The 16,491-nt window shown below is 42.3% G+C and overlaps 1 protein-coding gene across 1 annotated transcript in view; it reads left to right on the top strand.

Annotated features, from left to right (window-relative positions):
• Positions 1-14,636, top strand: part of MRVI1 (murine retrovirus integration site 1 homolog) — an 81,736-nt gene extending 67,100 nt beyond the window's left edge. Inside the window, 3 exon segments of the mRNA XM_032359491.1 lie at positions 4,850-4,969; positions 6,332-6,463; positions 11,501-14,636. Coding sequence (XP_032215382.1) covers positions 4,850-4,969; positions 6,332-6,463; positions 11,501-11,744 — 496 coding nt within the window. The 3' untranslated portion in view covers positions 11,745-14,636.
• Positions 14,637-16,491: the final 1,855 nt, after the last annotated feature.

Raw genomic sequence — 16,491 nt, 5'->3', positions numbered from 1 at the left:
TCTTTCTCATATCAGGGAGATCATATTTCTCCGATTGACTTATTTCGCTAAGCATAATACCCTCTAGTTCCATCCACGATTTTCCTACATTTTTGAAGCAGCCAGGGTAAACTGCTTCAAGGCTTTGTATGACATCAAATATTTATAGCAAATAACTCCCCTTTGCTGATATTCTAGAATTAATTAGCCCTCCATCAACTAGCAGTGTATCCCAGGCATCTGAGACTGAGTAACACGAGTAAGGAAGGTCTTCTAGCTCAGTTCCCCTGGACTGGACTTCTCCGAGGGGTTCAAGGCAATGGGAGTGGTTTAGAGACATCACTGAACCCAAAAAGGTAAGATCTGTCTACTAGAAAGAATTGCAGTCACTTTCAAATATTGTTTACCACATGGGAAAAAATAGACTCTAACATAACTCCCAATTAAACAATACATTTTGACTGAAGGACCCCTCACATTAATTAGAACTAAGCACAATGACAAACAATTTTGACCTGGTGGACATGAGAAAACAATGAACTTCATTTTAATGAATCATCCCAGAAAGAAAGCATGCAAGATTTCAGGCTGGGAATAGATGCCAAGATCCATCTGTGTTTGGCCCAGAAGTTTCTAGGGTGGGCACAGGCTGTGCTCAGCTCCATGTTTATAGCCATGAATAGAGATTCCTGTAGCTCAACCCAAACACTGGGTCCTCAGGAAATAGCCATTTACAGAAAGGACCTGCTCACTTCACAAAATTAATAGGCAGACTGGATAAGCCATAGTAAAGTCAGTGTAACTCAGCCAACACTTAAAGCACTTACTGTATGCTAAGCATCATCATAACTCAAGCAGTCTCTCTCTGTGATCGCAGTCATGGAAGGACGGTTAGGTATCTAAAACATAAAAATGCCCTCTCTCAGAGTTAGGCTGAAATGAGGAGTGCAATGAGGACATGATGGGAAGAAGTGATCAACTTTAACCAGAAGATGTGGGAATGGGGAGAACACTGGCAAATATTCCACAGAGGAGAAGGTATTTGAGCTGAGTCTTAAAGATACACAACAAGAAGCTTCCAGGTAGTTAGAAATATATATAAGGAACTATTAGCTCAGTCTAGGGATCAGGAGATAACAGCAAATATTTTACAGATTGTGTGTCCCCTACTTCCCCACCCTCTTTCTAGTATTAAACCAAAGGCTGTCTCAGCCTACCTTACATTCTAAATTAAATACCCTTTACAAGAAGACAGCATCATAAGCCATGGCCCAGCTGAGCGGCCAGAATGGCTTCAGTCAGCAGATACCCTGGAACCCCACACCACTCAGAGCCCCAGAAAAAGACTTCTATTGAAAGGGAGGGCTCAAGGAAATGTGAAAAATGCATCTTGACATGAATTTAGAAGACCATGAGAATCCCAGCCAGGCCCACTACATATCAATAATGTGAACTTAGGCAAGTCACCTACTCAATCTGAGCTTGGGTTTCTAGTCTCACAGATGGGATAACACCCTGCCTGGGTGGCAGTTAGTGCAGTCAAGAGCATGGGCAAGTGTCAGACTGCACACGGTCAAAGCCAAACTCGATCACACATAGATTGTGTAATCTTGGGCTGGTTATTTAACCTCTCTGGGCCTTGACTTGTGGTTAACTTGACCACAATAGTATTGCCTATCTCATGGGTGATTCATGAGTGTTAAGTGAAATCTTACCACAGAGTCTGATACATAAGATAAATATTAGTTCTTCTTATCATTGGGAGGGTCAAGTGAGGCAATATATGTAAAAGCACTTTAAGAACTGAAGCCCCATTGGTGAGTGCGTTGGACAAGGTGATCAACACAACCTGGGACAGTTGGACCCTGGACAGAAGATCCTTATGTTAAGGGGCCACTGAAATAGCTCTACAAGGGAAATGTTTTAGTCTCTAGAGAGCGGTAACCTGAGGAGATATAAATATAAAGATATAAAGATATAAAGATATAAATAACCACCTGGTAATTTATTAGCTTGAATTTTTTTTATGGATCAGGTTTGGAAGAACCTCAGATTGATCCCCAACATAACTGATAGTGATGAACATCATTTGTTGAGTACTATATTCCAAAACATTTACTTATATTTTTCATTAATTCCTACACTACCATCATCAGGTCCATATTATTACCCTCATTTTACAGTTGGGAATCTAAAGTTCAGGAAGGGTTAAGAATTTGCATGCACTGCAGCTGGAATTTGAACCCTAGTTTGCCTCAGGCAGATTCTTTTCCTCTATACTCCACTGTCAGTCCTCCATACTATTTGTCACTAACCTCTTAGGTTATCAGCTATAGATAAAAGAAACTAAAAGCCTGATACCAGTATTTCATTTCTAACATAGAAATGTACTTCATTAAAGAATTGCTTCCCTACCCTGGGCTGTAGCTATGTTTTTCTGCTCTGTTCCAATCATTTGGACAAATAGGAAACTGCACATTAGGCAAAGGTCACATGGAAGGGAGTGGATAATATAATTTGCAAAAGAAGAAATGTTATGAATAGCTGATATTTTTAGAGTGTTATCTTTCTTGTTCACAATGGGTTTGGGTTTCCAGCCTGATGAAATGTAAATTTTACAAGGTCTGAGGAAAAACTAAGGGCTGAGAAGCTGATGCCAAGAAAGAGAAAATATAAGGCTCACTGATAGAGCCTATCTGAGTGGTTGTAGAGGGTAGCAGCTACAGTCTTTCAGAGTCCTGGGTGAAAAGCTTCTCTCACTGTTTTGCCTTGTTCAACGGCTCTTCCATGGCATGACTCCCAGTGAGATGTCAGACACCTTAGGTGGGCTGCAGGATTTACAGGGAAGGCATGGCCATCAGGATCCTTCCTTTAAACTCATGCTTGCATACTTCAAATGGACTCCCAGAAATGCCTAGCTATCCTACTATGATTTTCTAGCATTTTTGATTCCCTGCTTCTCACATGACTCATGCACACCTTCTCCTCTCTTCTCAAACCTTCCTAGGTTTATCTACCACTCACTCTCAGCGTATGATCTTGTCTTCCATTTTAAAGAGAAAATTTATGCTATTAGATAGGAGCCCTCCTCTTCCTTCACCAGATCTTCTACCCACCGTCTTCACCTCCATCCCCACTTTGTTCTCACTGAGAAGTTTCTCCACCTTTCTTTTTTTTTTTAATTTATTTTTTATTTATTTTCAGCATAACAGTATTCATTATTTTTGCAACACACCCAGTGCTCCATGCAATCCATGCCCTCTATAACCACCACCTGGTACCACAACCTCCCACCCCCGACCCCTTCAAACCCCTCAGATTGTTTTTCAGAGCCCATAGTCTCTCATGGTTCCCCTCCCCTTCCAATTTCTCCACCTTTCTAAGGTCTATCCCTACTTCGCTTTTCAAAGAATTTGTTTCTTTGGTCAACCCTTTCTTTCATCCCCTCTACTGGATCATTTCTATCCACATTCAAGTGCGCATTCATCCCTCCACTTCAGCTATGTATCCCAGAACACACTTTTCTACTTCCCTTTCCAGTCAGATTACTGTGTCTAGATCTTCTTTTTCTTGCCTCTCATTCTCTACTAAGTCCATTCTAATCTGTCTTTGGCTCCCACCATTTCACCAGAGCTTCTCTTGACCTTCGTATTATCAAATCTAATAATCTATAGATCTCTGTACTCATCTGACTTGGACTCTCAGAAGTGAAACTGTGATACAATTAACTCCTCCTTGACATGCTCTCCTCTCTTGGGTTCCAGGAGTCCATATTCTCCTGGTTTTCCTCCTACCTTTCTGGCTTCTACTCCTCTGTAGGTTTCTTCTTCACCTGAGCTAAGGGCAGAGATGTCCGGGGCTTGGTCCTGGGTCTTCTTTTCCTATTTCCTCATACTGTCTCCCTAGACAATCTTATCCATCCCCCTGGCTTTAAATGTCATACATATTCTGATGATGCCAAATGTTATCTCTAGCCTCTAGAGTTCTTCTCCAACTCACTTTGGTGTATCCACCTACCTATTGACATCTCCATCTGGATATTTCACTGGCATTGAAAATTTACCTTGTTCAGAAGTTAACTCCTGCTTCATTGCCTCTTTCAGTTCCTCAAATATATCTGCATATTTTGTGTCTCGGGGTCTTCACACATCTGCATCCTCCCCCTAGGATGATCTTCCCTCTGCTACAGATATGGCTGACTTTTCATCTTTCGGGTCTTTGCTCCAGTTAAACCACCTCAGAGAGGTCTTTTCTAACCACTCAATTGAAGTAGATTCTCCCCCTTGTTACTTTCTGCATTGCACAGAGTTTATCTCTTTCAATAAAGTTATCACAATTTGTAATAACTACATATTATTTTCTTTCCTCTTTTGGGGCATTCTCTCCTGCTAAGCTACATGTTGGCAAAGACTGTTTCTTTCATCATCTAAAGTATTCCCAGTACATTATAAGGTGCCTGTGACTTAGTCAGTACTTAGTAGATACTTAAATGAATGGAGCAAAAGATGGACTACTGGAATGGAATGATTCCAACTGAACATTTGGCCCACCTCCATCTTCCTCATCTTAGTGCTATGGAGCTCCCAACAGCTGCCTGTCCATTCATAGAATCTCCTGGAATAAGAATAAAGATGGATTTAGGTGCATGAAGAAAAAGAGAGCTAGCATATTATTTGATGTTTAGAGGTCTGAGGAGGATTTTTGGACCAGGGCCTTTGAAAAATCTTGTCTCAGGGTAGAAGGATTGAAATGAACACTGCCTAGAATGAGTTTCCTCACTTCCGAAAAGGAATCAGGCCAAAGACATGGTTCGGTTTTCAGACACCCAATCTGGCTGAAAGGACACCCTGTACTTCCCTCTTCTCACTAGTGGAAAGACAAATGGGGACCCAGATTGTGAAGCCTCTGCTCCCATGCCGACTTTGAGTTGCCTGGAGGAGATTAGCCAGGAGACCAAGGCCAGGATGGAGGAGGAAGCATACAACAAGGGGTGAGTCAGACTTCATCCACCCTGAGGTCACCTGGTAGGTCTCAGAAGATACCTTCCCACGGGCCTTTCCAGTTTCTTAAGAGGATTTAAGGAAGCAACCCGTGGCCCTAGGACCGCCTCACCTCAGTAAAGAACTACATAAGAAAGAACAGTACTGTTCCACAGGAAGGAAAAGAGGAAGCAGGGTGAGAGGTGTGGTTAGGCAATAATTAGACTGCCCTCTTTTTAGGCAGAAAGCCGCCAGAATACCACTGCCCAGAATGGTCTGGAAATAAAGCCCCTGGGTGGATTCCTCTTGGTGGTGCCTGAGGCTTACTGACACATGCTCAGAGGAGTGATGTTGCTATCAACAATGCCCAGGAGTAGCTGTAACCCTGCTTCTTAGAACTGCCCCTGCCATCCCTTCCTTCTGTAAACTGGAGGCCCCCTCAACTTCCAACTGTCCCCTTTTTTGATTGAGATTCGATAACACCTTTGGCTCATTGTCAGTCACTAAGGGGACAGAGTACTGAGCAGGGCCCAACCCTAGACTGGTAGAAAAGTATTTCTGACCAGGCATAGCATCCTGAGCTTCTCCTTTCTCCACAGCTCCTAAGGGAGACACAGCTTCCCATTATAGAACCTGTGGGCTTCTGTGTAGCAGCCGTATATACTACGGTGAGGTTGTCCTAGCCAAACTATGCTTGTCTTAAACATTCAGCTATAGGACAAGCAAAAAGAGTACTGATCCTGGGCAAAGGACATCAGAAGGGTATCTCTTGGGATGCCTATCTTTTCATCCACAACTATCTTTGATACTAAGCATGCACAGAAGTAAATACCTCCATTGGCTTTGTAAACATTTACTGAGTACTTTTCTAAGCCTAGTATGTGACTGCCACTTCCATAAAACTTCCCAACAAGCCAATGTGATGGGTGTCACCCTTCCTAGGTCAAGCTACATGCCTGGCACTTCCTCAGAACATTCACATACCCTGTGAAATAGGGTATTTCAAAATGCCACCCTTTCCACTTTATAGGTGAGAAGCTGAAGCACCCAGGTTACACAGAAAGCAGATTTTTCTCTCTGCTGAACATTTTGTAGGATAAGAACCCAGTCAGGACTCTGTACTCACATTTTTTCCCTGTCAGTTTTGTCACACATTCACATATAAACAGGAAGGATGACCAAGGAGTGAGGGGAAATTGTACTGACATGAGCCACCTTGGGATTCAGTAGAGCCTCCCAGCTTTTTCCTGTTGTGTAGAACCACAGGAAGTGTATAATTATTGGAGGTGTTCGAGTCCCCACCTCTAAGAATTCAGGAAAGGATGCTCTGTGCCTGGCCTTTTTAGACTCAATTGTTCCTTTTTGCCCTGCAGATACCAGGAAGGTCTAAAGAAGACCCAAGAGCTTCAAGACCTGAAGGAGGAGGAAGAACAGAAGGGTGAAAGCCCTGAAGAAGCTGAAGAGGCAGAAGAAACTGAGGAAGAGGAAAAGGACCAAAGAAGCAGGTTGGAGCCCTTGCCATTGCTGAAATGGATCACAATTCATTTAATTGCACAACATCCCTAGAGGTGCCAACTGCAGGGCAGCAGTGGGTCTGGGGCCCAAGTGAACAGCTAACAGCAACTAAGAAGGGCACTCATGTTGAGGGAGGAGGCAGAGGAAGGAGCCAAAATAGTTAACAAGAGGATGTTTGCAAGATCTGGGAGGTCAAAGGTGGTCAAGAGTGAGGTCAACAGCAATCAAGAGCTCGTAGGAACTGAGGAACTACAAGGGCCCTTACTGGAGTACCCCCTAGCCCAGCCACAGTTAGCTCATTTCCCAGCTATCCCCAAGAGCCAAGAGCCAAGGTCAAGGGAGCTGGTCTAAAGCCCTAGAGGGGGTTTATTACAAGAACAGGGGCAGAGAGAATATATGAAAGTAGGGGAGAATTCAACTTGTTGGCAAAGGAGAATTTCCAACAGGTTCCATGCTGACCAGATAAGTTTGAATTTTCACTTGGATTAGAAATATCTGGGCTTTTCTTTTTTAGTGTACTTTATATTTCAAGTGTTTTTTCCCTCAATAGGGGGAAATATATAACATGTAGATAAAGGTAGTATACATTCTGCATTTTGTCATATCTGTGCCCTCATTGAGAGTCTTGGATTTTAACCATACCCTCAATTCCATACATTCTGCCTTATTGTCTCTTATTCGTTTTTAATTTTGATTTTTTAAAATGTGGTTATAAAAAACTTGGAACACCACCAAAGTCTTTGTTTTTAGACCCCCAGGCTATCTTGAAGCCCAGTGTGACCCCAGCCAAAATAATTTTCTAATCAGCTGTTAAACTTCAAAGAGGGTATGTGTCTGTGCCTCATTGCTAGCAGACTCAAAATCACATGCATGCAGTGAATAAGGTAATAAAATGAAGATTAGAGGTGAGAGGGATATGCTTCAAAGCACATAGGAACAGCCAGTAGAGCCCAGCTGGAGGAAGATTCAGCCAGAGAGGTCTCAACCTACATGGGTCAACCCTAGTGTTCAAGGGAAAAGGGGTCTAGGAGAGCTGGAGAAAATGCTTCACTGTTGAAAGCAAACCTATGCTAGGATGTACCGCCTCTTCTAGTGAAAGAATCCCCAAGTTTTAACAATGAAAGTACAGTCACTACTCCAAGCAGCTGAATCCTATTCTCCTTACATCTTCCCTCCCTCCTGGGGGTCCTCTGCTCTTATACTTTAGAGGTCACTATAACTGTCTTCCTCCCCTTTAATGCAGTCAAGCCCAGACCTGGACAACAGCTTTTTCTTTGGCTTCTTTTCATATAGCCAAGACAGGCTAGAACTTCTAAAACTTCCACGTACTGAGAAAGAACAAAAGAGAACTAAACAGAGTACATGGAATATAAACAGTCTGGTTTACAAAGCACAAGACTGGAATCCTTATCTAGCTAATTCTATCTCAAATTTGAGCTGCTAACAACAGCTCCCTCCCATTTTGTGAAACCGCAGGGAAAGTAAGGCTATGCCTGGATTGCTCCCTGTCCAGCTCCTGGTCAGCAGCACATAACAATGGCTGCCTTTCACATCCATTGTCCAAAAGTATCCTCCTGGTCCTGCTGATCCTGAGAAGCCTCATTCTCTCTCCTAAACTTTGCATCCTCTCAGATTTACTTTTTGATTTTGAGAACATGCCTGTACCTCAGGTGGTGAATACCAGACATCAGCACAGCCCTTACTTAGAAGGGTGCTTGTCCTTTATTACAGGGGTGTAGCTCTCCCTTTTCAGGCCCAGTAGTGAGGCATCATCTTCTCAATAATAAGTGACACTGCTAACATATGAACTGTTCACTCACAGTGACAGGGTCCCCTCCTCTGTCACCAAAGCCAGGTCAGTCCTAAGAGCCTGTTGTCTTTAATTTCAGGCAATCTTCTCATTCATTCCTGAGTTCTGTAGACACACAGTTGCCTGCATGCACCTGCACTCAAACATGATTTCCCCCATTAAATTTTGGCATTGCTGCAACTGACTCCTTACTTAAGAGATTCCACATCAAACACCAGAGTCTTTTTGTCTGAATTTCTCCTCTGTTATAATAATGTACAGTTGACGCTTGAACAATGTGGGGATTAGGGGCACCCACCCACCACAGTCAGAAATCTAAGTATAACTTTTGACTCCTCAAAAACTTACCTACTAATTGTATACTGGTAACCTGAAACCTTACCAATAACATAAACAGTTACACATATCTCGTATGTTATATATATTGCATACTGTATTTTTATAATACATTAAGCTAGAGAAAAGAAAATGTTATTAAGAAAATTATGAGGAGAAAATACATTTACACTACTATATTATGTTTTCTGAAAAAATTTACATTAAAGTGGATCTGCACATTCAAACTCATGCTGTTCAAGGGTCAATTGTATAATAATGTAATCTCTTGTAAGTATTACTTTCTGGAGGATCAGCTTATTTTTTAAAATGAACTTTGGGTGAATCAACCCAACATGTTTTAAGTAATACATTAAGAAATACATTAAACAAGAGAGACTCACGAAGTGCAACAGAAGACTTTAGCCCTTTCTGCCCATTCAAATCTGCTCTATGGAGTTTAGACAATATTAGGCTGATTCCTTTACTTTTCCAGTAACTCTCAGAAAGCAGAAGTCCTCTGGTCATGTTTAAGTCCCAAGAATAATCTCATTTCATTAATTAAAATGGTCAGTTCTCTAAAATAGTAAAAAACCTGAACTTTTAAAGTTTATCCTTCTTTTTTCCTGCAGGTCATCTGCTTCAGGAAAGAAGCCTATAGTAGGCATGGGGAGTGTGGCTTCTTTCCCACTTGCACTTCTACCTTCTCCAGTTTTACTAGTGTAGCATCTGACCTCTCTAGGATCAACACTAGGAAAGGGAGTTGAGATGAAGGGGTTGGGAAGGTATTAGTCGAATAGTATTATGAGCAATCTGCAGGGCTTGGCAGGGGTTTGAAGTTGACTTGCTGACTTTAGTTAGTGTGTTGCTTTATGGGACCTCTAGAGCAAACCACTCCTCCCATCACCCACCATACACACCATTGCCCAGGTCCTCTCAGCTGCTGGTCCCTTTATGAGGTCAAATGCATGTCTCCTAACTAGTCGCTCAAAATCCCTCTCAATCCTTGGGCAACTGGAAGTATACCTTCACTGTTCAGCTTCTAAGTAGCATTTCTGGGCAGAATCTGTGACACCCCATGTCAGCTCTCCTTCTCCTGACTATAACCAGTTGAGGTGAAATGTGCACCTTTGGCTCACTATTGGTAGAAGGACAGCTTTCTATATCATGTCCCACCACTCTGATGCTATCAAGCATGTCAGCAAGATTCTTGCTCTTCTAACTGCTCATGTGTGAGGCACACACCAGTCTACTATGTCCTCCAAGCCTCAACATATCAAGCTCTCCAAGCAGCATCTCTGAAGCCCCTCTTCCCTAGGCCCATGTGAGAGAGAAGCCACCTCATTCTCCCTTACGGAAGGTCAAAAATCAAAAGCTGATTTCTACAGAGATTCTATTTCTAATCTAATTCTATTTCTAACTCCTTCATAGGCTATAAATGGGGGACCAGCTAAAAGTCACAGAGCCAGATGTTGACCTCCTGCTCTTAAGTTCCACTTCAGAGTGGGATGACAGTGGGATTCTCCCCACTCTAGAAGCTTATTTTGGAGCATGGAGACACAGCCCCAAAGAAAGACTGCATTTTAGCATCCAGTTATATCTAAATAGAACTAAAGAATCTAAACAAGGCTGAAAGAAGATAAGCTTCCATTTCCAAGGTGTCCCTTCCCAACAGTTGTGAAATTAATTTGCACCTCAACTAATGTGCTCACTTTTTTGCTTTGCCTAACTGTTCCTGAAACAACCATCAGATGGTTCCTATGAGAACGAGAAACCAATCAGTACCTTAGCATCTGAGGCAGGCACTCTCAGCCTCTGGTCCCTTTCCAAGGAAGGTATTGTTGAGTCTTTCCAACAGTCATAAGGAATCTTTTTTCTACTAACTAAATTAGAGCTGTCTACTTTTCAGCAAATGGCCTGCATATTACAGTGTTTATGTGTGCCTCCAGATCTTCATAAAGCCCTCCTGTCATTTTTCTCACCTCCTCCATTTGGTGATCCTCAGTATCCTTACTTTTTATATTATTTTAAAAAATAGATTAGAAATAGATTAGGGAATAGATTAGGGATTATAAATAGGAAAAAATTTCCAACCTAGTGAATGTGTCCAGGATTTCACTAGAAAGCTAGAAGAATGGACTCTGCAAAGAAGGTCATATGACCAAATGTCTTTTCACTAGGCCACAAAGAGAGAGGGGAAAGTTGAAAAGCAGTTGGGAAGAGAGGAAGAGGGACAAGGGCAATGAAGCAGCCAAAAAATGGTGACGGGGGAGAGGAAAGGAAGAAAGAGAAAAAAAGGGAGAGTAAAGAGGGAAGAAAAAGGAAGAAGGGAAAATAGAGTGTGAAGATTGCTGGGGTTGAGAAAACATCAGACTAAGCCACTGGGAGGTTGCTGGAGGCTACTAGTCCTCTGGTTGCCCGTGGGATGGTTTGAGGTGAGCTCCTGAGGTTGATCTGGCTCCTTTTCATTTACCATTGAACATGGAGAGTCTTCTACGGGTTTAAGCACAGTTCTTCTACTCTGAACGCAGTCAGATATGGAACTGAAGACAATAAAATATGCATCAGAACATGAAGGCAGGGGACAGATTATACCTTGGAACTGATCACTAAATACCACTAAGTACAGAAAAGATGCTGGTCCCATCTGCATGCATGGGAGTGTGGGTCAGCCAACCTTGTATCCTGGGGATTGAGAGAGAGTTCAGGTACCAATGAACATCTCATGAATACATGAGGGCATGTATGAATGACTGAATGAATGATCAAACAAGAAGAAGGAGGGTTCTAGCCCTGTAGCTCCCAATATCAAGGCTATGGACTGGTAGCATTAAAATCACCTGGGGAAAAATTTTAATGTTCCTAATATACTAAACCCTTCTCCTATTTTTTCATTTGACAGCAAACTTGAAGAATTGGTTCATTTCTTACAAGTCATGTATCCCAAACTGTGTCAGCACTGGCAAGTCATCTGGATGATGGCCACAGTGATGCTGGTCTTGACTGTTGTACTGGGGCTCTACAGTTCCTATAACTCTTGTGTGGAGCAGGCTGATGGGCCCCTTGGGAGATCCACTTGCTCAGCAGCCCAGAGGGACTCATGGTGGAGCTCAGGACTCCAGCATGAGCAACCTGCAGAGCAGTAGGAAACCTGACACCCAGTGGGTGCCCTGCTCCAGCACACAGCTGACTGCCCTTTCCCCAAGCATAGTGTTTCAGGCCGGGTGTGGGTATGCTGCCACTAACCCATCAGGAAATGAGCAGGGTTCTTTCACACTCAGCACCCGTGTGGGAGCTGTGCATACACAAAAACTGATGTTCTCAGAAGATCAACCAAACTGCCCTCGTAAAGCATCTTGTGGATGAAGTCACCTTTACCAAGGAACTCGAACAGAAGGGAAATTCATGTGCCCCTAGCTCAGATGGCGGGGGAAAATAAAACACCTTCACTGCAGGAGATAGTAAGAAGCTCACTCTCCCTCCCCTTTTTCCCTCTCTGTAGTCAGAAATCAAGAAGAATTAATTATGTCCACAGGCTAACACTCACCCTGATGATCAGACCTAGAATTTGGAGTCACAACATGAATATCATCCCATTTCTTATCTCATCCTCACTGACTCTCCTCCAGCCTCCCCATCTCCCCTTTGGAACCAAGAGTTTCTCTTTACAGAAGTAGGAAAGTTTTCTCAGAAAAATATTTAGGCTGAATTTAGACCAGTGCTTAAAATGAAATGGGAAGATATGAGTTAATATATATGCATCTGTATACACACACAACACATACATACATACACACAGCATGCATGTGCATGAAGCCATCAACCCTCCAAACATGTGCTCTCAGTGTGTGTTCTGTATAAAGCCAACCCACAGAATTTTCACTAGGTGTGGGGCAGTCACTAGGCACCTGTTCAATGAGCTCTCCACATGGATTTAAGATGTTTGAAAAACACTGAAAACTCATGATTTCAACAGTGAACTTGCTGGTCTCCATTTCAAGTGCTAATTCTAAGTTGTTGTACAACACAGTCTATTCCCTATTTGTCCTCTCCTATTGAGAGCAGTTAACCCACACTCTCAAGTGAAGGAGGAGACACAGTATGCTTTCAGCTCCTGTGTGCCCACATGCAAATGTGCAGTCACACCTAAGTGCTTTAGTTCAAATGGGATTTCCAACCCAAGTATATTTCAGAGCATTCCCAATTGTTTAGCATAAAACTGAAGGAGCACATCCCATCTCCAATTTGACTTCTTGCTCCACCTTTAAAGCCATTGTTTTCATTCATCCCTCATCTGTTGTGTGTGTAGGGTGGGGGGGTGTTGGTCTCTTGTGGGTTTTTATTGTGGTTGTTCTGCTCTTGTTTTTGTTTTGTTGTTGATGTTGTTTTGTTGCTAACACTCACATAGAACTTACTGTGAGCCAAGCACTGTTCTAGGTATTACATAGGTATTAATTCATTTAAACCTCAAAAAAAAAAAAAAAGGAAAAAGTATAAGGTGGGTACCAATCTCCCATTTTCAGATAAGGAAATTGAAACCCAAAAACACAACTTGCCAAGTACATTCAGTTAGTAAATTATGGACCTGGAATTCAAATCCAAGCAGACTGGCGCCTGCCAAAATTGCCTTTTCCAGGGGTCTCCTAACTGCATACCTTACATTTCAGTCCCACTTACCCCAAGTAGCCCTCCAGCCACTCCAGATTATTTCTAGTTCCCAGACTAAATCATTTTCTCATAGTTCTGTTCCTCTACTCACCAGTATTTCTACTGCCATTCTCCTCTTTTTTACTGGTAACTCTTCAGAACCAAGTACAAAAATTATCCCCTCCATACAGGCTTTAATTACCTCTCTCCAACTCCCCACCATACTCCACATAATGGGCCACACCCTACTTTCTGACACTTTTTAAACATCTTCATTATTGACAGTTGTGACAGTATATCACAATAACTCTGTGTGTGTGTGTAACTCCCCTACTATTTTTCCTCAAAGACAAGAACCATATCTTACCCATTCTTTGGGGTAAGTACCTAGCATGGCGGCTGATACATGGGAGGGTGTCACTGAATGTTGGCCAAAAGAACAAGTGAGAATTCAAGGTGGTAGAGAGCAGCCTAGAGACAGCTGACATTTTGCACACTTCTCAGTCCCAGCACCACCACTGCTACTATCTCAATAAGAAAAATATCTTTATTAGCCTAGACTTACTCTATTATTTTTCAGCCTACACTATGAAAGAGCAGAAATGAGACCTAATTGGCAACACCATTTCCAAGCTCAAGGACTGGGCTTGATGCAATCAGTCCTTTCAAAAAGACCCACCTAGATCAGCCCTTCTGTAAAATAGTGTGTTATTTTAAGGTAGGGTGGGGGGCATCCTTTACAGTGGCTAGAAAACCACTGTGAGAGAAGCTCAAGTCAGGGTTGACCAAGAATGTGCCATTAAGGTAAAGAGGTACAGATCAAGGCAGAGGGACTTCAGCGTCCTGGAAGAATGGTTTTCCCTGCTGTACCAAGGGGGACTGGACACACTGAAAAATCTTTTAGGCCTTCAGAGTCACAGGCAGGATGCAAATGGGGCCCCAGAGACAATAGCTGTGGGGCAGAACTCTATGCTGGCAATGTCTAGTCTCAGCCTCCCTTAAAGAAGGATCAGGCTGAGCTGGCCCACAGTCCACTTGGCCACAGGGTTCCCGCCTTTGTTACCATTTAAAACAAAGGCCAGGAGAGCAGCTACAGTGAGCTCCTAAACCTCCAGCTGCTCCACAGAAAAGCCTGCAAGAGTACTTCCAGACATAGACCCTCACTCAAAATACACTATGAGTAAGAGAGGTTGAAGAAAAGAAGAACTGTAAGAAAAATCACACTTCCAAGGGCATTCCTGAAAAAAGTACTCTTTGGCATTTCTTTTCTGAAAAGCAAAGTTAGATCAGAAGCAGGTGGAACATTACCAAGGCTGGTGAAATGGAGAGAAATGAGCCCTGTCTTTCCAACAGTGATATTGATCTAAAATAAAAGTTGCCCTCAAAATGCCTCCGGTCTGACGTTTCTGCTTAGCCCTAGGACTCTGGTACCTATCTTGAGTTTCAGTGATGTGTAGTTTGTGTCATTGTTGATATCACCTCCTAAAAGGGCCTTCACCTTCTGGCTGCCACAAAATCCATATATATCATCCCATGTGTATAAGCTGGCAGAGTAAATGGAGAGGGAGATGCTGGATTTGTGTATCACTGGCTGTCAGTACTTAATGTTGTTAAACCTCACACAGGTGTGTTAGCATTGAACTATATAGTGTCACATACCTGAGTTTGAAAATAAAAGCACATTTCCAAACCTTTGGCAGTAGCCAAATGCCTTCTCATTTTATGGAGCTGAGCCACAGTCTTGCCCTAAACCTGAATTAGATCCCCTTAGATATTAGTGCTTCCCAGAACTAAGCCCAAAGTCCCCAAGCCTTGGGTCATTGTACTATAGGCTACCTCTTGGGGGTTGGATTGTTTCCTTTCTTTCTCCTTCATCCCTGACTAATCTTAGTTTCCTATAACCCCTCAGCCTATAAATTTTTTCCAGGTATATAATATAATGATTCAACAATTTTCTTTTTTTTTAGGATTTCTTTTTTAATTTTAGAGAGAGATCGAGCATGAGTGGGAGGGGCAAAGAGAGAGGGAGAGAGAACCTCAAGCAAACTTTCCACTGAGCACAGAGCCCGATTCAGGGCTTGAGCTCACAATCTTAAGATCACAACCTAAGCCAAAACCAAGAGTATGATAGTCAACCCACTGCACCGCCCAGATGCCCCTGATTCAATAATTCTATAGACTTCTCAGTGCTCATCAAAATAGTGCCCTCTTAATCCCCTTGATCTATTTCACCCATCCCCTTACCCACCGTTCTAGTAACCCCCAGTTTGTTTTCTGTATTTAAGTTTTTTGTATCTTTGAATTTTTAAAATTAATACACTTGCTGTGCTAGAGACTGCTGTATTTTCACCAACATGATTTCCACAGCTAGACTATATTTTTCAGTCTTTCTTGCAGCTAGATGTAGGGGAATGGAGACCCTTCAGAGGTAATGCCCTAAAGTAGACTCTCCTGCCCCATATTTCACACTGTCTTTATTTCCCCACTTCTTACCAAATTCAGAGGATTTAGTTGAGGACCTGCGGCCTGAGAAGATGGCAGAACCACTAGATGGAAGCTGGATCTCTGAATGGGCACTCACAGAATACAGCTGTGCCATGAGCAAGAAATAAAATTTTAGTGTATTAAGCTACTGAAATTGTTATATTTGTTATAGCAGTTAGCCTACTCTGATTAATACATAGATTTGAACCATAATGGGGTGCTTCAATAACAAGTTTTCAAAATGCAAGGCACTGGCTTAGCAGTCAAGCAGCAGAAAACAAGAAAACTAATTTCAGGAGCTAGAAATATGGTGACTCATGTGGTGAATAAAACAAAAAAACTTGGCAAAGTATTTCCCATGATAACTTGAAAGGCAGACCATGGGCAGCCTATAGTCCTAGGAGAAGTGGCTGGAATAAATCCATGTGAAACTTTATTGGCAACCTTTGGCATATATTGTAAGAAAAAGAAGCACTTGGGAAAGAATTGGCTTTTTGGCAGTAGAAAGAAAAAAAATACAGAGGGTTCAGACTGAAGACTTAGAAAGCCTGACTATTTCTAAACTCTAAACAGAATAAAAAGAGCTTTCAGTGGGAAAGAACCAATAAAATTTTTCAGTTGAACTCAGATCAACTCAGCCTATGGGAAAACCAGATTAATGATATGTGTGGTTTGAAATGAACTCAATGTAGGCACCATTAAATTAGAGAAAGAGAGAGAAGAATGGAGCTGAGAAAATAAAGAAATACATCTTGATAATTA

The sequence above is a fragment of the Mustela erminea genome, chromosome 9, assembly GCF_009829155.1.
Source record: "Mustela erminea isolate mMusErm1 chromosome 9, mMusErm1.Pri, whole genome shotgun sequence".
NCBI lineage: Eukaryota > Metazoa > Chordata > Mammalia > Carnivora > Mustelidae > Mustela > Mustela erminea.
This window is presented reverse-complemented; position numbering and strand designations above follow the sequence as displayed.